Here is a 22,496-nt window from a genome sequence, read left to right on the forward strand (position 1 = left end):
CTTTAAATGAGGAAAAATGAGAAATCTTAGATATTATTCTCTATCTTCACTAAATCTTCAGTAAAGAGATTTAGTGAAGATTTTAGTAGACCTAAAAATCTTTGACGAATAAATCTAGTAGATTTAACTGGCAGCTTAAATGTTTCACTCCCCCTGTTCTCACTTTTCTACTATTCACTAATATGCTGCTTAACAAATATTTACGGTACACTGATAAGTCAAATAATTTGATTTCCTTGTTTGTCCTTTGAACTTGAACTGCTCCCAAATCTTACTAAGAAATTAAAGAAAAGAAATTAAGTGTCACTAAAGAAAACTCTTTTTGGAACTGTTATTTATTAAAATGTGTGGATATTATTTTATTTCAAGTTTCTTTAAACTAATAAAATTGTTTTATCTACAATAATGGTGTATTTACTGTATTTAAATTTAATTATAGTTTCTCTTCAGAAGTTAATTATTTCTTTGATTTGATCACAAGCAAAGCCAAAATGATTTATTTTTCAAATTGTTTTATTCTAGATCACACAAAGTGAATTTAAATATAACAAAAAGAAGAATGCATCTTTATTAGAAATATAACTGCTGCTATGCAAAGATACACATTCAGAAAAAGCATCAAACAGTTCATGTCATAGCATTTAAAAAAAATATTGTAAAGTAATTGTGTATTTACTAGCAGGGATGTCAGAGACACAAACAGTACTGTTTGACAGTACAATGCTGGACATGTCCAAGTTCCAGTTTCCAGAGTCTAGGGATTTTTGAGGTGGAAAACTTTTAATTTCATGCATAGAATTAAGTTATGATCAGGTTCAGGATGCAATGTCAGTGGAATGAGCCCACAAAGACGGTGAGATGTGTGTGTGTGTGTTTATAAGAAAACAGATTCACTGCCTGTTAGAGCTATCAGTCACTTTCTTCAGTGACAGGTCTTTAGGGCCAAAGGAGACGGGTAGCAGCTCTTCAACTGTCATCTTGCTGTATGAGCCATCAGGCTTTGTCAGGTAAACATCCCAATTAGGACCAAACTGTAAATGAAACAAGGAGGAAAAAAATACATATTTATACAGCTGAAAAAAAAAAACATCTGTCTTTCAAAAGGTTTTACTCTACACTCTAAACACCAGTTTTGGACACTTACCAGTTAATAAGAAACTAGCATTTGATAATGTGTTACTGGGACTAGTGCAACGTGAGTATACCTCTCAGTAAAAAAACAAAAATTAACTATAAAACACTTTTGTCCTCTTAAGTGTTTTTAACCGCATCAAATCACTGATTGAGCCTTAAAGGAAAAGCACTGAACCAATCAAGAGATGATACCTCTCTCATAAACTGTCTGCAGCCTCCACATGGAGAGATGAACTGCTCAGTCATGTCACTGAAAAGAACATAAGAGGAAACATGAAGGATTTTTATAGTCACATACTGCTAATGCTTAACACATAGCTTCTTTTCACAATGTAGATCAGTACTTCTCATCATTAATCATATTTCAGTTTTCTAGTCAAACAACATAACAAAGTTTGCGTGACAGAGGGAATGTGGGGAATTTCTTTTAACCTTAGGTGACGTGCAAAAGAAATGCCACCTGAGGTGAGTCATGTGATTTAAAAATACAGAAGTGATGACAGTGAGAATGTTAGTGTCTTTAGAAATGCAGGAAACTTTATGGACTGAAATATATTTTAACCACAAGTGCACATTACCTTGAAATTGCAATGGCCTTGAAACCTCTGTAGCCCTCTGACACTGCTTTTGCAATAGCATTCCTTTCAGCGCACACTCCCAGATTATAGCATGCGTTCTCTACATTGCAACCTGCACAGACACGTACATATGGAATGATTTAATGCATGTTCTTTGAAATGAGGCCCTTATGCTCTAGCCACGTTTTTAGAAGACAATGAAGAAGACTTACCCAAAGTAAATGAAGAATTACTCTGGGATCATAAGGATCATGCATGTTTTGGTGTCTATGGATATCTAAGGACCTCAGAGAATGTATTTAGTGTAAAAAAATATTGTGTCTGGTATTATGCCTGAGTAAATTTAAATAAAATCGAGGCAAAACATAAATTTCTATCCTTGTCTGATTTTTTTTTCCCCATATTTGATGACAATAACACCATGTTAATGACCACTGACCATCTTCAACAACAAAATAATTTCTAAACATTAATGTTAAACTAAGAAAAAAAAAAAAACCAGAAAAAAAAATGTTTGGTTTTGTTTTGTGAACATTAGGGTCTAAACTTTTAACAATAGTTGATAATAAACACCATTTCCACCATTTCCATGTCCTTTATAAATCTTTAAGTGTAAGCAATTATGTGTGTAATGTTTTTTTCAGTCCTCATAAAGGCCAATCGGGCTTAACAGATTAAAAGGGGATGACTGTTTACCTCTTCTGGTCTAACCAAATAGTTACTCTGGCTCTTTGGACTCAGCTGTTTAACTGCTGTTTGTCCCACCCAGAGTTTTTGGTTTAAGGAACACGTGACATGTCCAGCTTTGTACTGTCAACACTGACAGGATGGTTGTATCTTTGACATCAAGAATTTACAGCGATTTGACACAGTGATGCAAAGGCAAAATGTCTCAGCTGTCAGGAAAGATAAGGTTGCCCCATGTTGAAAGGAGGGATTTGATTTAGTCAAGTGGATTAATGAAAATAATGATTCAGTGATAGGCCACTTTATGTAAAAAAAACAAAAAACAACACTTTAAATATTTACTTTGTACTTTCCTCACCAAGTCCAGTCATTTGAACTGTCAGGTAATCATTAACATAGAAGTAGCATGAACTTCAGATCATGCTGATGTAAAATGTTCCTGTTCTTTAAATAAGCACTTGATTCAAAACTCAAAAACATTTTTTTTTTTTTTTGGAAAACAAGAAATTCAATCATTTTGTATTAGTTCAATAGAAAAACTGAGAAATTATGAGCAATTACTTTAATTTTCTGCTCATCCCAAAACTAGATTTTATCCTCAGAATAGTAATTACCCCATTCAGTTATTAACATACAATTTCACAAGCAGCTCACCTGTAAACACAGTGTTGTCGAGGGTCAGGAGAGCAGCTCCCACTCTAAATTTACTATAAGGACAGTACGCTCCCTCCTTCGCCTTCTGGGACTGAAGAATCAGCTCTTTAACTATGTCTTGGTAGTTGGAGCTTTTGTCATCAATATGCACAGCCCCCAGGCCAGTCTTCAATTCATCCATTCCTGCTCTTGGGCTTTGTAATGTAGTTTTGAGTCAGTGAATGTGTCTATTGTAGCTCAGCTTTTACAAGTCAATGGAACAGAGCGAAAGGGGAGAGGTTAGAGTCACAGCCAATCATTCGCTAGGGATGTCAACAAGCTGTCATGAAGAAAGAAAGCTGATATGTGGTGTTGGCAGCTCATAGGTATTTTTGAACATATTAATATAAGATATTAATAAGAGAGATTAGGGCAGGTCTCATACCATTAACTGTGACTTTCTTGTATGATGGGTTAAGCTGAAAGTTAGTGGAGAAGGATTTCTCTTTTTGCTTTAACTCCTAATCTTGTTTGTCAGGGTGAGCAAAGTGATCAAAAACAAAAGAGCCAGTTTGAGAAAATACATGTATTGTTTATTTATTTTTTTTTTTAGTAGTCATTAGAGAAATTGAACCTTTGATGAGAAAGTATTTCCAGACAGAATCATTTAGATGCTTTTATGTCATTATGAAAAACACAGTGTAATAACTGCAAAATACACAGTGCATTTAACTGAAAATTTAGCCATACTTGGTGAGTCTCTATATTAACAAGAATTCAGGCAATACCCATTCAGTGGAAAAAAAAGTCAGAGTGAAGTCATTTTATTACAATGTATATTTCTGGTAATGCAATTTATGTAGATATATTCAAGTTTATATAGAAGAATTGTAAAAGACAAAAAAAAACAAACAAAAAAAAACATCCTTTAGGATCTATTTAAATAATTATGACAGCAAACTTATCTGTGAATGAAGGAATCATTAATTGTTCTGTATGACCCAGTTCATCCATGAAATGTAGTTTCTGACTTTGGTGTAGACACCGGGGTAAAAAGCATAACCACAGCCGATACCCCACGACACAATTCCTTCAAATTTACCGTTGCAGACGAGCGGTCCTCCTGAGTCACCCTGAGGAGGGAAAATACAGGGTTAGTAAGTTGGCAGTTTAAATATCCTTAAAAGTTGATCATTGTTTTTGTCCTCTTAAAGGACTTTATAGTGATGTTTAAAAAAAGTATTTTTTGTGAAGAATTTTGTAAAAATTTTAATATCTGTGCATGCCACTCATCTTCAGAAGTTCAGTTGGCATTTAGTGACTTCGAGAGAGAGAGAGACACACACACATTGTTACAAGGGGAAAAAAAAATCTAAATTTGAATATGTCAAGTGGCCAAAAACATGGCTTTAAATGAATATATACTGATACACACTGTTGACATTAAATCAGTGATTTTCTCCTTTTCAAACACACAATTACACAACATTGTGGCTCACCTGACAGGAGTCTTTCCCACCAGTGAGAGAGCCAGCACAAATCATGTTGCTTGTGATCCTGAAGTAGTAGTAATTCCAGCAGTTTGAGAAATAATCCACATCTACAGACATCAGTTCATTTGACAGAGTTTGGCCATAGATCCAGGTCACACCCCAGCCACTGACTGTGCATCGGGCCAAGTTTTCCAAAGGGGGAGCGCCCACATCTGGCAAAAGGACCGGCTCCACTACTGCATTGATGTTGGCTGGACGGTCCAGCTGACTCACAGGAAACACATTTCTCTGTTAGTCATATTCACAAACTAGCACCGAAAGTAGAATAGTACTTATTCCACTGAGATTATAGAAGTTAAAGTAATATTTCATAATACACCCTGAAATTCATATTGTAGTTATTTTCTTTAATTGTAAAAATGTTAAAACACCAGGTTACTTACAATATGTGATATAGAATACTACTTTGGATAAATGAGGGGGTTTTAATTAGATATTTAAAGGAAAAAAGAAGACTTATATTCAAGTATTGGCCATGCAGTGATATGGCACATTAAGACCACTGAACAGTAGCCAGACGCTTAACAGAGTGGTAGCTGACGGCTGTATCCTTACTGAAGCCAGCCTCTGTTCTGGCCAATAATAAATCAACACTGGTAACAGAGCCTACTTCTACAAGTATATAGCATTTGCCACTGCTAATTCCTTGGTTTGTGCATAAAACAAATTTGGAAGTGGAATCCTTTTTTTGGGTTACAGGAAGTGACATTACTACCATGCTACAATTGAATTATTTAGAGATGCACAAGTAAATTATACTCTGCCTCATTGTTGTTTTGATGATCACTGATTTAGCAACACTTTGAAAGAATAACCTTAAAAAGACCATATTCCTCTCATCCACATTCATGACATCTGTATGCACTAATTTCCTGCATCAGAATGCAGCCCTGTGCTATAGTCTCACTGTTGTCCTTACCTTAAGCATCATGATATCATTATCAAGCATCCAGTAATTGTACTGGTAATGTTTGATGATTAATGAAACGTTGAAGGTCTGCTGAAATCCTTCCCGCAGTACAAGGTTGTGCTGACCTAGGACCACTACTATCATGTGACTCCTACGAGAGAAATGACATTAAATGAAATGAAATGAAAATAATACCTTATTGATCTCTGAAGGGAAATTATAAATGAGAGTATATAATAAGCATATAATAGCACCATAGGACATTTAAAGTGATTAAGTAATACTAAAAACAAAATGAATGCTAAAATATCTTATCTCTGTTACAGCTTTGAGTGTATACAATTAGCCTTAATGCATGATCAGTGTACACTATGTGGAGATCAGCTGTAGAGCTGCAATAACTTACGGCTTCCAGCAGTGGGCAGCAGACACCACCCACTGCGGGTGTATCAGGGTGCCTCCACAGAAGTGGGATTCACTGTACATGAGGGAGGCCTGATACTTGATGGAATAAGGCTTTACCACTTCACCCCCAATAATTCTGGCCCCAAACACACCTAAGATACACAGAAGCATGGCATAAAAGTAGCTTTGATGTTTATTTATTTTATTATTATTTATTCTAGTTGAATAAATTTAAAGACAGGAAGACAGTATTTCATCCAGTCCAATCAAACTTTATTTATATAGCACTTTTTAGACAAAAGTAACTCAAAATGCTTAAAACTAAGCAACCAGGTGCAAACATATAAATACAAAAAAATACAATTAAGAGGAAATAAGAGCATAATGGGCCGCTTAAAAAGCAGCTTCTCCAGGAAGACAAATATAAGTTAAAAGAATAAATACAATACCATGATATTTTTTATCATTCTTCTCATGAACCTCACCTGTTAGGTCAATAATGAGCAGTCCAAACAGTAAGAAAGAATCAGATGGAACCAGTTTCATCATTGCAGCTACTATAGAAGCATACGGAGACAACCAAAGCAGTCTGTTTCACATATAAGTACAAAAAATGTTAAATGCACTCCTCCTTGTGTATGCTGATTAAAAAGGTGATATGCGTGTGTTTGCAGTTGTCCTACATGATCAATTACAGCTTTATCAGATCACTAGAATAAGTCTGTAATATGTATTTATGTATTTATTTATTGCAGTACAAATAGTGCTGTAGGTTCAAGTCTCACAAAGAACCAAATGGAAGTAACTCTTAAATGCTGCATGAAATTCACGAGGTCTTGATTAATCATCAGAAAACAAAAATCTTCAAGCAATGTTCATACTGTAAACATTACTTTTGGTTTTACAAACATTTGTACTATTGGTCGATCATACAGATGTTAAACTAGAACATGATGGAAAACAGAGCCAAGATTACCAGCCACCCTTCTACGGTTTCCATCAGCCTTATCTCATGCAGTGTCAAAGAATCATCTTTTTCAGTGGTCCAGTCTATAGTTGCATAGACCATTCAATGGTTTTCCAATTCAGACATCCTCAAAATGAGGTTTTTATAGACAGTTTGAGTTTCAGTTGAATGATTTACATATTTTTTAAAAGAAAAACCCAACTTTTCCTAAACTTATTTAGATAGTGTTACCCTTTTGTCTACACTCCCACATGTAACCATTGTATACAAAACTGCCTCACCTAATCAACAGTCAAGTCAGAGTCCACCGAAGTCTAGCATCCACACACTAATCTTAAACAAATGAAGCTTCAGGAGAAGTTTGAGGACTCTCAGGAGGCTTTTATACTGTATGCACACATGTCCTTCTTTTTAGCCCCCACCATTATTAAAGTGTCTGTAACATGCAGAAAGGATAGAATGTGACCCAGTACTAAAAAAGACTTCTCTTTCATTACACCTCCTTTTTTCAAAGGCTTTTGTTCTCACAGCATCAGTCCTTTGTCTAGTGCTACAGACAAAGTAAAGCTTTACAGAGATGAAACCCAACAAGCCAGAGAAATGATAGATTATACTTGTAAGACATACTGTTAGTACATCTAATAATATTACAGAGAGCAGGACAAGAGCAGTGTGATATATTTGCCCTCTGGTGATCTATCAACCTGAGATGAAGCTGGGCAAAACAGCATTTCTTCCATACTTCTGATCAAATCAAAACTCATTTTATTTATAAAGTGCTTTTCATGCAAAAAGCAACACAAAGTGCTTACCATAAAAAAAAACATTTTATTTTTTGAGGAAAAATCTTTTAGAAATTGTACATATTACATATAGAGCAAGAGTAGCTGATGTCATTTTGAACACCTTTACCCTCACATTGTCTAAGGGCTAAAATAAACAGTCATGCTTAAATAGAAACTAATTAAAAGAAAAAAACAAAGCTCAATCAGAGCTTTAATATGGTATGTATTAATAAGTCTAATCCAGTAGAGATATGCTGCAGTGTCCCTCCTCCTTCACAGCCTCCCAGGTGTTACTCTCATTTAGGTTCTCAGCACTTTCTCTCTTCTTTTTTTTCCATTCAGAGTTCCCACCCATGGGGATGTTTGGTTTGTAACTCACAGCCTCCATACAGTCTGAACTCCCAAGGTGTCATTCTACCTGTGAGGATGAAAGGTGATAGCGTGCTCATTTTTCCCTCCGGTGCAAAGTTGTTGTGACGAACAGGATGCTTTTGTGCCTGGTGTGTGTGTTTGTGAAAGAGATAGGAGAGAAGAAAAAGTACATGTGTGGCAGAGACATACAGCAAAGTATTGTAAGTCCTTTAATATATTTACAAAGTGGTACTGTTGCCATGCAACAAATAGCTTAAAATAAAAAGAGAGCATAAGTTATTGAACAGAGAAACAATGTGGAAGCTAAAATATCTACTAACAGTATCAAAATAAGAGTTAAAGCAAATAAATTCAATGAATATTTCATCAGCAGGTGTTTTAGGCTTCCATCAATACATCTTTCCTGAAACAATGGTTTACAGGGGAAAGATGTGCAATGTGCAAATGAAAAGTCTCCAGATGAAATGAAACTTTGAAGATGTTGTTATGTTAGAGGTGTTTTTTGTATCTTCAGTCTTCAAAAATAATCACAAGGGGGCAGTTATACTATACTGCTTTATGTACGTACCAATGCAGGTGTTACTGTTGCCTCTGACCCAGGTCGTCATTACAAATGAAAACTGGTTTTCAATTAACATTGTCTGGTTAAAGAAAGGCGAAATGTAATAATAATAATAATAATAATAATAATAATAATAATAATAATAATAATAATAATAATAATAATAATAATAATAAATTAATTAATTAATTAATTAATTAATTAATTAATTAATTAATTAATTAATTAATTAATTAATAGACCAGATTCATTCATCAGGAGGTAGAAAAATAACAGCAACTTTTGGCTCTGTTGCCTAGTGATTGCTAAAGTCTCCATACTCTTTTAATTTTAACTGTAAAATAACAGAAAAAAGGACAGGAATTGAAATATGATGAGCACACTAGTTTTGATCTTTGGTCTGATTTTATGTTCTGTTCAGCTAAAGGAGCTTGTGGCTTGTAGCTACAAAGCTGGATGTACAAGGCTGCATAGTTGTCATCAGTGCCAAACTATCATGAGCCTTATTTTAAATATCAAGTTATGTATGTTTAATTCTGCTGCAGAATGTGGTTATAGTGGACGTAACATAGAAGAAATAGCTAGTTGCATTTGCACTGTTGCAAGTTAACAGGTATTGCGCTACTCCAAAGCTCTTGTAGTTACCAGCTACCACAGATCATTTTGGCTCATCTGCCAGTTAATGTAATAACATGGTGAACTGTAACACTGGTCACAATAACACAACTTTATGTGTACAGTGCAAGGTGCCTTATTTTCATATAAACATTATTATTATTGTTTCATTAATACTGTAGTTTTTTTCATACATGGGTTCTGCCTTAAAAAACTATTTATTCCTCTTTGGTAACACACACACACCAAACAGAGACAACTCCAAACCAGCAAACCAGCTGAGGAAAGATATAGCTACAATATAAGCTGTATCCACATTCTCAATACATATTGTGGCTTTTTTTTTTTTTTTTTACTGTTGCTGCTGAAGGCTAATTCTTTGTGGAAGAGATGATGGAAATTATTATTATTATTATTATTATTATTATTATTATTATTATTATTATTATTATTATTATTATTTAATTAGAACACTTTATCCACAACAGTTGTGTTTTGCACCTTAGGGCCACTGTAGCGTCAGCCAAAGAAATACCTGACAGTGGGAGGCCACACACAGCCATCTCTCCCGTTTTGCCGGGTGAGGCATCAATTATTCACCCTGCTGTAAATGTGGGACAGAGGAGGTCAGGTGAAATTCCCATCCCCCATGGTATGGTTGATGTTGATTTGCCAGAGGGTTCATGATCTTCATCATCATCATTAACATCGTTGCCATGATTGTCATACTAATAACAATGACATGTCAATGTTGCTGACATGGATTCAGTGATAGTTGCTGATTCATACAGAGACACTTGTGTGGAGAATAGCTAATACACAACAAAGTCATACAACACTCATGCACACACGGACACACACAAACTCACATACACAGAAACAAATATACTCAGTAGGCCGTTGGGACATTTCAACAGGGATAAGTCTGCATGATGAAATAGAGTGTGCTGATACAGTATAGATGAACCTGCTCAGCACAATACCCCGTGTTTCCATGGCAACAGCATAAGGCCCTTCAACAAGTCAGAAGGGTCAGAAGACAGACTTCTGATAGTAGATACTTTCTGAATGTGAACTTTGTTCCTTTCTCTTCTCTCTTTCCTTCTCAATCAGTGCCACAGTGTTGGACCTTTCAGCTGCATGATGAACAATGAGATTAAAAACTGTGTTTTTCTTTTACAGGAAACTTGAGAATAAAGGTTAATATGACTGAATCCTTCTGTTTCCGGAGAGGAGTGAATTAGTAGTCCAGGCCAGCAGGCAGGAGCAGAGGACGCTGGTTGTGTGGCTGCTGTAGTTCAGTCTCTGGTATGGTGTGAGATAACTGCCCCACCTGCTGCAATGAACCTGCTTCTGTGTTTATGTTTTGTGCTTCTGGATCTAACAACAGTCCACAGTGAGTAGCTTATTTTGTGTATTGCTTTTCTGTGTTTTTGCTTAAACCACTGTATTTTCTAATTAGAAAGGACAAGATATTTTAAAGAAATACTCTTACATAGCAGAAAACATGCATAATGAAAGAGGAGTAAAAAAATAGCCAAGCAAAGTCCCCATACTCAGCTCAGATTACATCAGATATATTGTTTGTTTATTACACAATAAGAAAAAAAGAAAAGAAACTTTTTGGTACTTTTTTGTTTTCAGAAAAACTGATTCTTAAATGTCTCTTCCTTGATGCCTTGATCAGTCAAGTGAAGTGGACTTTCAATGCAGACAGCAAACAAACACATATGCTATGTGGAGCATAGCAGTGTGCTGGAGGAATTTGCAGTCCACACTGTGAGGTGTTCTGTTCTGAAGACTCATTCTACATATAAGCATTTTGGTAGATTGCTCCAAGAACACAGAAGCATCAAAAAAGAGAAGTCTCACTGCTACTCTCAAATTTATTCTCAGACTCTTCTCAGATTTGAAGAAACTGGGGTACAGCATTACCCTTCCCATCCTAGCCGTATGCTCTAAAGTGCAAATTGGGAACATCAAGCTGCATCAAGCTCTTACTGGACTCCAGTGCTATGAGTACTGACATGCTCTGATGTAGCAAAATGAGTAAGAAGTTTAGCAGTAATACCATGATCTATCCACAATTCTGCACAAATTATGAACCATCAGGTAAGAGGTGCAAACATAAAAACCAGATGAGGTGCTTTTGAAGTGTGCAAAGATTCAGTGGAGCAAGGCATAAAGATGTGCGGTTTTATCTCTTCCCACTATGCCAGTGTTGGTAGTCTCTGTCATCTTAAATGTCATACCATATATATATATATACATATATCATAATATAAAATAGTGGTTATAGTGGTTATATTAATAATAATTAATATGCAAACATTTTAAATGTGACTTTAAAAAAAGTGGGATTCTAATTCTAAAGAATCTTTATGCTGTGTTTTTTTCTTGAATAAAACAAGGTTATAAACAAAAATACAATTATGATAATAATAATTAAAAAAACTTTCAGATGTATCACGCTTGACCCTTACAGTGGTGTTCTTGAGGATGAATGCTTTTCCTTTTATTCAGAACATTGGCAGCTCATTCCCAAGCCCTTCCCCATGCTAAAGTGGCCCTGGGCAAGACACTGAACTGCACTTGGTCTCTGATGTGACCAATGGTGTGTAACTGTATGCAACTCAGAAAAAAGCAATGCATGTATAGTGTTTATAAAGAACAAGAGGCACTGTATGCGTTATATGAATGGGTGAATAAAAAAACACACTATGTAGAACCTAAAGAGGGTCAATAAAATGCAATGCAAGTGCAGACAGTTCACTAAATACTTGATGATCAAAGGCTTTCCTTCATTCCCTGTAATGGAAGGATAAGATTTTATCTTGTAAAAGTAAGTTCCCTTGGTGGCTGTCCATGGAGAACAGCATTGTGTGCTGTCCCCTGGGGTGCTGCCTTGAGATGCTGGTACCTGAATTTCTCTAACTAATCAGGATAGCTTTGGGTAAAATAATTACAACCCTTCAGAAAACACTGAAGAAAAACTGTGCCTCAATCATCCATGGACATTCTTTAATATACTGACCCCAAACACTTAGCCTACCTGATAAAGAAGTAACCAATAGACAAACAAGAAGCTTGTAGGTAATGAAATTGATGATCACTTTGATGTTTATTATTGGAAAAATAATGTTTAAAAAGCATTGTTCATTGACATTTCTACTAGAGTGACTTCCATCTTCTTTGGTCATCTGTTCATACCATATCCAGACAGAAGAAACCTTGCAGTCCAAAAATATTCACTATAAACCATTATGTACTGGTCAGCTATATTTCCACCCACAGCTAAAGATATTTGTAGGAAATGGTCCTCACTGTTGCCACCATGTGTCCGACTGTGTAGCCTGAGGCCAGTGTAGCTTAGCTGTTGCATAAGGCATGCAGGAGGGGTCTCCGCTCTGATGTTTCAAAAACTAGAGCAAGGTGGTGACGCTGACGGGTCAGGCAGGCTGTGTTACATTAGCTTCATCACGTAGGGAGCTTCTAGGTGACAGAAATCCACTAATTGTAAAGCCAAGTAAAGACATGGGTGGGATCGGGAGGGCTAAATCATTATTTCTCTTTTACCCACTCAAGGCTGACACCACTCGTTCAGCGCATGTTCTTTTGTTGATGTTTCCATGCAGGTCGTGTGCTTATGCAGGGCCGTATAGTGGGTGGTTACACTGCTGCACCAAATTCTATCAAATACATTGTGTCACTGCAGAGCACCAGTGGCCAACACTTCTGTGGTGGATCACTAGTCCACAGATACTGGGTTCTGACTGCAGCACACTGCAACATTGGGTAAGAATGCTATTATTTTACTATGAACTTTAAGGTGACATATTAGCTCATTTCCAACTCGTTATAGTTATTTTGGAATTGTGATAAATTAATTTGCAAGATTCACAATGCAATTAAATGAGATAGAAAAATATAATTGAATTAAATCAAATCAGAGCCATATAAAAGCCTACTCTTTTCTTTTCTTCTTCTTTTTTTTTTTTGCCAGGTTCTGAAAGTCTGATAAGGCTTGTGATTACTGCTTCGCTATCTCACAGGGGCATGGTCAAAAATAAATAAAAAAAATAAATAAAAAAGCAAAACTACGATAGCTGGGTCATACAGAAAAATATCAGGGCCACTGAAGAAATAAAAAATAGAATTCTGAGAAAAAAAAAATCAGAATTCTAACATTAATCTCACAATTTTATTTTATTTTTTCTTCTAATACTCTTCCTTAGGGTCGTCATTGCTGTGTCTGATACAGATTAATAAGACAAGAATAAGAAAAGGTCACAGAAACACTAAATTGAACAAAATAAATTCAAACACTTCCAACATTGTATAAAATGTTAATACTTGTATTACATGTGTTTTTTAAGAGTAATATGAAATTAGCTAATGTTAAACATATCAGTACAGTGACCTCCTAGACACACCAGGCATGCTTTATGCACTCCTTCACAAGTGCAGCCACTGAAGCTAATTAGATCAATTAAGCCCATGCGTGCACAATCTAACTACAACTGGAAGGCCTGTGAGGATGTAGAGAGTGGGAACATTTGCTTTGCTGGTGAATGGAAACCCAACGTATTTCTTATTCCCTACTCGAAATGAAAACCTCTGAAGTCCATCTGTATCCATGTATTCAAAATTAATTCTGATTTTATTTATCAGGCTGTGTTGCTGCATATCTATGTGGCAGATGTGCATGCAGGGAGATGCTGAGTGTCATTGCATCTGAAGAATATGCGACCTGTAATGGTTGTGAGAGCATCTGCATGTGAAGGGAACAAAATGTGATCCATGACAGTGACACTTGGTTCTTTTAAGAATGTATTTTAGCTGTAACCATAATCCATCACTTACCAAGTCATGTTACAGCCTACAGCCAACCAGGAAATTACTTAAGTTTCATGCTGTGTTATAATGTAACCATGGCAACCTGTAAAAAGCGTGTATTTTATCTCAAACCATAATTGTTTTCTGATTCTACTATAATAATATTTTTGCCTAACCCAACCAGGAAGTGATGAATTTGTTTTACTAAAGTGTTGTTGTGGTAGACTTGACAATTACGTCTGCTCTGATGTGGAATCGCTTGTAAGGTGTATTTACATTCTGCGTGTTGAGACAGAAGGATGGAAATATGAAACATTTAAGTGTATCACTATACAACAGATATGTTTATTAGACTTACTGAAAAAAATATTCTTATGTGACATACTTGTATGAAGAATAAATTCAAGAAATAAAGAGAGAGAAGTTTAAACTTTATTTATGTTCTCTCTTCCAAAGTTTTACTTTGTCCTAGAGATTGACAAATTGATTGAAATGGGCTGCTGCAGCATCACCTACCATATTAATTTAAAATATGACCTGACAGATTGTGTTAAAACTCTCCTAAAGGTAAAGAAAAACCTGTCTTTGAAATGTCTAGACTGAAAGTTACACTCCTCTGGTATTCACTGTATAAAGCCTAACTTGGCATGATGGGAGCAGATGGTCCCAACAGATGCCTCAAAGCAAATATCCGCTCTGGTAGCGTTAGGTAATGTCACAACAAGACCATCATTTGGAAGTCAAACAGCACACAGATACAGTTTTGTCAGGTGACCTTGGTGTAGCATCATCAGTGTGGGAGGGTTAAATGGAAAGACAGTGAAGTGTGGTGTTCTGTAGATCCAGGAAATTATTTTATAGTCTGAGCTCTGCCCGGTTACACTAAGCCATTGTTCCCCAGCAGGCAAACATTTCATGGTGATGACAGTCAGTGCCCGTACACATTCACAGCTGTTATTTTATACTCTGGTAATTTCTCATGTATGTTGTTTAGAAACTTAAAAGAAGAGGTTTTCTCTAAAACAAAAATTAAAAGCTAATAATTAAATCTCTAGCCAATGATCTATTTTGTGCTTAGTTTGTTGATGAACAGGATCTAAAATGAATAATGACTGTGTTTTAGGAAAGATCAGATGATGATAGTGGCAGGCGACTACAAAGTAAATATCTTCGAGGGTACTGAGCAGTATGCTAAACCCCACAGGCTGGTGGTCCATCCACTGTACAACAGGAGCACCAACAATGCTGACATCATGCTCATTAAGGTACTGTGTAAAGAGAAGTGTAGAGATTCAGCTGTACAGATGGTTTTATCTTTAATAAGCAATGATAATATAGTTGCAGACCTTTCCTGTTTTGTATCTATCAGGTAGTTTACAATATTTAATGCCAAAAATAGCTCCCTGACGATGTAAAGAAATGTTTGAAGGCTGTAAGACCAAACAGCGCTAATTGTTTTTAGGTTAACTAACATTTTGGTCATTTTTAATTATAGTAATCAAATGTACCGTGTCCTCTTATTTTTTTTATCCAGTTGCAGGCCCCCATGATCCTGAACAAATTTGTATCACTGGCACCTCTTCCCAGACAGGGGACAGGTGTGGTCGAAGGCCATGTGTGTCGGGTGTCTGGATGGGGCTACAATAGTTTGAGTGGAGGCCAGGTCCCTGTCACGCTCAGGACAGTCACAGTGCCCATTGTTTCAGCCGCAAGATGTAACAACAGTGACTCCTTTAACGGAAACATCACAGCAAACATGATTTGTGCTGGCCATCGGGCTGGAGGAAAAGATGCATGTAAGGTACAGACAACAAATGCACTTTATTATTATTATCTTATTATCTTAAAATGATTTAGCAGCATGTACAGTAAATGGGTGTTGCCACCCAGTATAAGTCATTGTGGAAAAACTTGATTGTTTGATCCCTGAAAAGACATGAAATACACTTTGAAATTAAATCTCTGTGGTCCTGACCTTGCTTCCCAATGCATATCAGATAGCACCACATGAATGTGTCTTCATTCTCTTGCATTTTGAGCAAAACAGTTTTGGGAAGCTCATCCCTTTGAAAATATGAACCAACCATATGTCATGTTCGCATAGGTTCACCAAGCTTTAAAGAAACAGATGGAAGTCCAGATTCAAGTATATTACATATGATATTTGCAGAGATGGAAAAGCATCTCTAAATTAGAAACAACGCTGAAAATGTGACTATAGTTTTGAGATAAACTAATTTGCAGCTGCAAATAATACCATGCTTGGATTCATTTTTTTGTTGTTGTTATTGCACAGTATGAGAGAGAAAGTTTTTTCTCAGCTTTTTGGTGTGAGAGAAAAATTAAATGAAATTCAATGTGTGATATACCAGTAGGCTATATTTTGCCTTAGGTAAAGAACTGAGTGACTAATTAAAATGTGCTATATTTAACACAACAGTAGAAGACTTTCTAAGGGATTTTGATTAACTGTTTTAAGAGATTTGAAACTATGAAACAAAGAACTGATGGGAATTGAACACTTAACCACATTTGGTTAGTTATAAGATTTTGTGTCTCTGTTCTACTGTGAAATATTGATCATTTTCTATATAAAAAAGACACATGAATATTTCACACATGAAAAATAGGCATACATAATTAACAGATGACTATTCATAGCTGTCATGTCCACATTGTGGGTTATTGTAGTGAAAAATGATTTCATATAAAGTAAATCTGCATGTTTTCTGACAATGCAACATTTAACATAGCAAATGGTTTTTTTCAGTACATAATAAATCAAATTTAATAACTTGAAGTAATTACATTTTAAGAATAGGGTGTTGCTAGGCTTTCAGTTACAACTATATAATATTTCCATGTTTTGCCTCACATGCACAACAAACAAGTAACCTTTACGGCTGAGACATCCAACCCTCTGGATTAGTAAATGCTTTTTGAAATTGCGCCTCCAAGGCACCACTCAGACTCAACATAAGATTAAACTGAAAGCTTTTTTCTTCTTTTGAGACACAATGTGGCATAGTAACTGATGGAGGATGTGATCTTGTGCTTGAAGGGAGACTCTGGCGGGCCGTTGGCATGCAGAGGACGGGTCTACGGGGTAGTCTCATGGGGTAACGGCTGTGGTGATGCAAAATTTCCAGGAGTCTACACAGCCGTGTCCAGATTCCGTCGCTGGATAGACCAAACCATCTATGTGTCATATCTACGCTGTTCCAAATACAGATGATGCTTAATGGGCAAATAATGAAACCTGACATTTCTTTTTAAGTAATTTCTTTTTAATTTCTTTTTAAGTATATAGATCAGAGATGGTTCTCTTAAAAACCTGCAGTGCTATCTCTGAAACATGGCTCTAATCATTCTTGTATAGAATGGCAATGAATCTTATACACTGATGTTATCTAGTGCTAGCACAGGTCTATGTGTCAGATACAGTTATTGTAGATTTCACTATAGTAAGCAATTTGTATTCCTAATGCTAATATAATTCCAGTAAATGTCACAGCCTGCAAGAAATTTCCCTCTTACATAATCACTCAGAGAAGATGTAAGCTTTGTGGCTTGAATGCTTCCTAAATATATTTATACAGTGTGTGTGCGTGTGTGTGTGCCAGTAATTCAATAAATTAGATCATGACTTAGCTGTGTTTGAATCTGAATCTTATATTTTAGTCCAATCAAACCAGTTCCACAATTGAATATTGTGGGACTATAGTAGCAATAGAAGCAACTTGGGGATGTGTTATGTAGATGCCATTGTTGCTAAGGTGGATTCTGGGATAAATCCATGGCCACTCTTAATCCTTGGAGAGTAGGTGTGCCATAACTGCACATCCTCTCTGAATAGTTGACAACTTGAATGAGTTAGCTCTGCTACAGGCTCAGATACCATCTGTCATTTCATTGTGTGTGTAATTATATTTATTCAGGTTCCTCTGAGAAAGGATCGTCTATGTCTATTGCCTGTACCTGTTGTGTAAGACATTCTTTTGTGCTGTTGTTCATTTGCAAGACACAATTACAAACAGCAGACAGTACTGGGTTGAAAACTCAGGGTTTCCCCCCCCTAAGGACAAGTTTCAACAACCCAGTTGTACTACCCTCTGAGATATTAGCCCTAATGTATTACTGCAACACCTATAAATGTTGTTTTATTTATTTATTTTTTATTCATTTATATATTTATTTTTATGAGAATTGATTAATGAGTGTGTCTGTTGTAAAACATGGTGATAAGAAGGGGCATGTCATATTTGTAATGAGTGTTCATCAACTTAGGGAGGGCATTCACTATTGGCTAAAATGTGAATAGGAATATAAATTCATTAGAAAAGCCTGGAACTTTGTCAAGACTTGCCGTTGATTCTCCTTTAAAACACAACGTTTTGCTGCTTTAATAATCAAATATAACCCAGTTAAATCCAGTTCTACAGAAACTGGTGAAAACATTATTTATTATTTAGGCTATGCAGAGCATTTCACCCACAAAGATATAAGGCAAATGTGTATTAATAATAAGAGTAGAAGAAGCAGAGGAAAAGCACTCACAAAATAAAAAAAAAATGCATTTTAAAAAATGTATCATTTAAATGGATCTTAGGGAGTAGGAAGCGAAAGTGCGCCATGGGGCCAAATGTCACACCAGAGCCTATGAAAATACTGCCACCCTCTGGTGAGGTCTGACTGGATATTCGTCCTCCTCCAAACCCATCGAGGCAGATGCATCACAAAATTTGAGAAATTGAAAAGTAGGCTCGATCGTTTAATGTCTCTGGTTCGTCGTGTGGTGGCACGAAATAATTTCTTTTTCTTTTTTTTCTTTGTTTGCCCCCATCTAATTTGATTCGGATTTAAGTGCCATCTTTCACTTTCAAAATCGGCAATCATTCTATTACATCTAGACCCCAGAGAGCGGAGCATTGGTAGTACCCACCACTCCAACTGGACGCTTCTGGGCTGCACCAGAAAACCCCCGTACAGCTCCCTCGTCAGGTCTCCCCGGGATCAGTGTTTTGCATCGTTCCTCAATTTGCATTTCTTCCTCAGATTTTCCGTGCGACGGGCTCAGCCGCACGAAACCAGCGGGCGCTTCACGGCAGTAACCTATAGTATGTGCGCCTCCATTTCCAAAGCAATACGCGCAGATATTTTTCCCCAGAAAAACTAAATCTCTGGATTTTTTTTATCATGATGTTGCTGAAGCTTCAAGAACGGAGAAACTGAATACATTTTGATTTATTTCTGGTGCGTACCAACGGAGACAGACACGTGTCTTCGGGGTAAACAGAAAGGACTAGGTAGTACCAGCATATTGCTTTTGTTTGTTTCTTTTTATCTTCTTTTTCCCTTTTTTTCGTTTTTTTGTTTTGTTGTTTGTCTCAAACGGCCACGTTCAAGCTTGGCGACGATATATTTCAGCTGGTGCGCCTTGGTGATAAAGACGCATTTGGAGATGTCGGAAGTACTGCCTTTCAACGAAGAAAAAATGAGTCATTATGGAAATGAGGGCGACGAGGAACACCTTTCCTTTACCTGTCGTCTTCAAGACACCAACAACTTCTTCAATGGCTCACAGAATAAACGTCCGCCGAAACTCGGACAAATAGGCAGAAGCAAACGTGGTAATTATATATTTAAGGCTTTTTTGCTTGTATGGTGATGTGATGAATGCGCACTGTGGCTACTAGAGCACCATTATTGAGAATATTTCCCTGTCCAACTGGCAGTAATGCCATGCCATGGTCTTCAGTAATATTTAAGATCAGAGATGAAGTCTAATGCTGGCATGCGTGTGTGATTTGTTTAAATATTCTTTTCGCATTGCAACACAAGTTGGATGCGCAGTGCGTGCTGTTTAATGTCTTTTGAATGTTGCTTAGCAGAGTTGTGCTCTATCCCCTCCCAACAAAATGCATGGCACGATTGATTTTTTATGCTGGATAATTCTGATTTGTTTATTTGCATTTTGATTTGGTTGTTTGTTTCTATGTGTCATGCATTCCTGATAAAAAAAATAGGACCTTGTAAAAGAGATTCACCTGTGGTCGCACATGCACAAAGAAACACAATTCTAGTAGAGCATGGACAAACATGGCAGACATGTAAGAGCTGCACCTGTAATTGCACAGCATAGATGTCCATACATGCATATCTGCAAATGTGCATTGAAAGCTCAGAGGCGCACAGTTGCATACATACTTCTGTCTCTGCGTTGGCTTACTCTCGCATGCATGCACACATCATTTCTGTTCATACAGCTCTGTACTCATGGTTCTGGGCTTTAAAGCCCTGCTGTCAGCTGATGGTGAATTTTCAAGACGCCACACCAAGATTACCCCCCCCCCCCCCCCCCTCCACACCTCTCTCATTAATTCTCCCTCCCCTGTCATCCACAGTTGTGATCGAAGATGAGAATGGCGACGACGAAGCACTGAAAAATGGAACAGAGAAGACCTCGGCAGAGGCTTAGAGCGCTCAGCTCACCAGCCCCTCCCCAAAAGACACTCTTGAAAATTTTTTATGGCGATATTTAGCAGTTTTAATCCAAAGACACTGTATATAAGCACTTTCTCTCATGTGGCAGCAAGCAGAACTTCCACACCCTCCTCTCCCAGTCATGACCAGCCAGATGACACACACACTGGCAGGGATGAGAGATGGCAGCAAAGGAGACCCCCAGGTGGACCCCCTTCAGCACACGCACACATGCACGTGCACCCACACACACACACACACACACACACACACACAACCTACACACACCCTCGATTACAGGGTTTGCCATAAATCCAATTCAAGGAGAAGACTTCACGGGGGGGAGACGAGGGAGGGGTGAGGTTAAGGAAGGAGGCGATGCTGTCGAAATGCAGAAATCAGGGACAGGATACAGAAGTAAATCTAATATAATAACTAAAGCACACACTTCTCCTATCTTCTCAATCAAATCTATGGTACCATTCTATCTGCTTCTCATTTTGACTGAGGGCAAATGAATAACAGAGTTTGTAAATATGGAAAGCGTAGCCCATATTTTCTTGGATAAAGTGAGAATTGGTAAACTTATTTGTTCTGTGTTGAAGAATTTATTTATTATTGATCCTTGGGAATATGTCTTTTCCAGTGACCTAAGGCCTAAGGGAGTGGTTTTTTGTATGTTGAGAAAAAACTTTGAGCAAATGAGAATGATATTATTTTTCACTTAACAGTGCTCGATGTTGCCTGTTTTTTGTTACCATACTTTGCAGCTAACGAGTCATTTATAAACGGTGTACTTCCCACCTGTTTGTAAGCTTCCCAGGCTTTCACCTGGATTGGTTGATACTGTAACTTGACTGTAAACACCCTATTGATAAAACTATTTATATTGCATTGTGCATTATTGTGTGTGCCAAAACTCATGAGGGATATACTGTACCGGACTACTTGTTCCTATTCGTGCTTTATACATTTACTCGTTAAGTTGTTTAGTTGGGTTGCCATTTTTTTAGGGCTCTTTTCGTAAAACACTTAAATACCAACTCATGCATGGCAAATATAAAATCATGCATGCATGGCAGCAATTCTACAACTCTTGTGTATTCTTGAAGCACCTCGTATACAGCTTTGAATGACAAACCTTAAGAAACAGTCTTAATTCTGCGTTGTACTGTACGATTCTCACTGATTTGTACAGTGGCATAATATCTTGTAATAAAGATTATGATAAAGTACTATTTACTGTTAGTGTTGATTGTGGTTTTCAACAAAGAATAATGTATTTGATGTTGCTTTTATTCATAAACTGTTTTGAAACTGTAGCAACAACCTAAAAATATAGTTTTGTATCAGAAAGATGAAGACAGTAGCAGGTAGTCTGACTTTACTTTTGGAAATGTTCCTTGTACAGTTTATTCTGTTGTTATGGTATTGCCTATCTGGCTGCCAAGGAAGTCAGGAAGTCAGCATTTTCCACTGTGAGGAAGTAGCATCCCACTCTTTGGAAAGATCAGACATGGAAGGAAACGGAAATGGCCAGAATGATGAACCAATAATCCCATCAAGTATCTAAAATGCGCACTCCATCCTGATGAGACACCAGGCTCAAACAGTTGCACAACAGACTATAATCTCATTAAGTGCTACAGTACTGCAAATGATATTGTGGGGAAAATGTATAACACTGCTTCCCAATGCAATAAATGTCTGTTTGCATTTAAAATCTCAGCTTCTCTCTTTAATCAAGTTTTTTCTTTAACTGCATTGCCAGATTTTTAGGGGCACCCAGGCATCAGGAACACTGATGAGATGTGACATTTCCAGCTCTGCTGTGGTGACTAAATGATTCATGTTGTGTGACGAGCCTCTGTCAGCATACGGCATCTTAAACCTGTGCTGCCTGGCTGTGTGCTGGGAACATACATGTAGCTCTAGACACACACGTACATAAGGACTCACATGTCTAATTCAGCTCT

The 22,496-nt window shown here is 36.9% G+C and overlaps 4 protein-coding genes across 8 annotated transcripts; 2 read left to right on the forward strand and 2 right to left on the reverse strand.

Moving 5' to 3' along the window:
- Nucleotides 1–550: 550 nt before the first annotated feature.
- On the reverse strand, nucleotides 551–3,298 carry cdab (cytidine deaminase b). Its single transcript, XM_041980712.1, has 4 exons — nucleotides 3,054–3,298; nucleotides 1,713–1,824; nucleotides 1,327–1,384; nucleotides 551–1,031 (listed from the first exon to the last, which is right to left on the reverse strand). Exons 1-4 carry the CDS (start codon nucleotides 3,232–3,234, stop codon nucleotides 891–893), a joined length of 492 nt encoding a protein of 163 aa, XP_041836646.1. The 5' UTR covers nucleotides 3,235–3,298; the 3' UTR covers nucleotides 551–890.
- Nucleotides 3,299–3,501: 203 nt separating this feature from the next.
- On the reverse strand, nucleotides 3,502–6,116 carry LOC121636869 (putative trypsin-6). The gene is made up of 4 exons (XM_041980711.1): nucleotides 5,902–6,116; nucleotides 5,505–5,646; nucleotides 4,532–4,789; nucleotides 3,502–4,165 (listed from the first exon to the last, which is right to left on the reverse strand). The coding sequence occupies exons 1-4, from the start codon at nucleotides 6,069–6,071 to the stop codon at nucleotides 4,016–4,018; spliced, it is 720 nt and encodes a 239-aa protein (XP_041836645.1). The 5' UTR covers nucleotides 6,072–6,116; the 3' UTR covers nucleotides 3,502–4,015.
- Nucleotides 4,109–17,668, forward strand: LOC121636868 (trypsin-like). Of its 5 annotated transcripts, XM_041980706.1 has the most exons (8): nucleotides 4,109–4,185; nucleotides 7,995–8,085; nucleotides 9,708–9,781; nucleotides 10,435–10,597; nucleotides 12,837–12,996; nucleotides 15,161–15,302; nucleotides 15,572–15,838; nucleotides 17,099–17,668. In XM_041980706.1, exons 4-8 carry the CDS (start codon nucleotides 10,543–10,545, stop codon nucleotides 17,270–17,272), a joined length of 798 nt encoding a protein of 265 aa, XP_041836640.1. In that variant the 5' UTR covers nucleotides 4,109–4,185; nucleotides 7,995–8,085; nucleotides 9,708–9,781; nucleotides 10,435–10,542; the 3' UTR covers nucleotides 17,273–17,668. The 5 variants fall into 5 exon arrangements, with proteins under 5 accessions (XP_041836640.1, XP_041836639.1, XP_041836644.1 ...); XM_041980705.1 differs by lacking the exon at nucleotides 9,708–9,781; XM_041980710.1 differs by lacking the exon at nucleotides 9,708–9,781 and having other exon boundaries at nucleotides 15,572–15,833; nucleotides 17,099–17,248.
- Nucleotides 17,669–18,728: 1,060 nt separating this feature from the next.
- On the forward strand, nucleotides 18,729–22,243 carry camk2n1 (calcium/calmodulin dependent protein kinase II inhibitor 1). The gene is made up of 2 exons (XM_041978014.1): nucleotides 18,729–19,667; nucleotides 20,442–22,243. Exons 1-2 carry the CDS (start codon nucleotides 19,499–19,501, stop codon nucleotides 20,513–20,515), a joined length of 243 nt encoding a protein of 80 aa, XP_041833948.1. The 5' UTR covers nucleotides 18,729–19,498; the 3' UTR covers nucleotides 20,516–22,243.
- Nucleotides 22,244–22,496: the final 253 nt, after the last annotated feature.

This window comes from Melanotaenia boesemani, chromosome 3 (assembly GCF_017639745.1).
Source record: "Melanotaenia boesemani isolate fMelBoe1 chromosome 3, fMelBoe1.pri, whole genome shotgun sequence".
Lineage (NCBI taxonomy): Eukaryota > Metazoa > Chordata > Actinopteri > Atheriniformes > Melanotaeniidae > Melanotaenia > Melanotaenia boesemani.

What these genes read in the sequence shown, in the direction of transcription:
- LOC121636869 (XM_041980711.1), bottom strand. Translation starts at nt 6,071, where the DNA reads ATGCTTCTGTGTATCTTAGGTGTGTTTGGGGCCAGAATTATTGGGGGT. An exon ending in GCTGCCCACTGCTGGAAGCC is followed by an intron (nt 5,647 to 5,901) that starts GTAAGTTATTGC and finishes TTTCTCTCGTAG; the next exon opens with GAGTCACATGATAGTAGTGG. An exon ending in ATGATATCATGATGCTTAAG is followed by an intron (nt 4,790 to 5,504) that starts GTAAGGACAACA and finishes CCTGTGAGTCAG; the next exon opens with CTGGACCGTCCAGCCAACAT.
- camk2n1 (XM_041978014.1), top strand. Translation starts at nt 19,499, where the DNA reads ATGTCGGAAGTACTGCCTTTCAACGAAGAAAAAATGAGTCATTATGGA. An exon ending in AATAGGCAGAAGCAAACGTG is followed by an intron (nt 19,668 to 20,441) that starts GTAATTATATAT and finishes TGTCATCCACAG; the next exon opens with TTGTGATCGAAGATGAGAAT.
- cdab (XM_041980712.1), bottom strand. Translation starts at nt 3,234, where the DNA reads ATGGATGAATTGAAGACTGGCCTGGGGGCTGTGCATATTGATGACAAA. An exon ending in CGACAACACTGTGTTTACAG is followed by an intron (nt 1,825 to 3,053) that starts GTGAGCTGCTTG and finishes GTGTCTGTGCAG; the next exon opens with GTTGCAATGTAGAGAACGCA. An exon ending in AAGGCCATTGCAATTTCAAG is followed by an intron (nt 1,385 to 1,712) that starts GTAATGTGCACT and finishes TGTTCTTTTCAG; the next exon opens with TGACATGACTGAGCAGTTCA.
- LOC121636868 (XM_041980706.1), top strand. Translation starts at nt 10,543, where the DNA reads ATGAACCTGCTTCTGTGTTTATGTTTTGTGCTTCTGGATCTAACAACA. An exon ending in GCAGCACACTGCAACATTGG is followed by an intron (nt 12,997 to 15,160) that starts GTAAGAATGCTA and finishes ACTGTGTTTTAG; the next exon opens with GAAAGATCAGATGATGATAG. An exon ending in CTGACATCATGCTCATTAAG is followed by an intron (nt 15,303 to 15,571) that starts GTACTGTGTAAA and finishes TTTTTTATCCAG; the next exon opens with TTGCAGGCCCCCATGATCCT.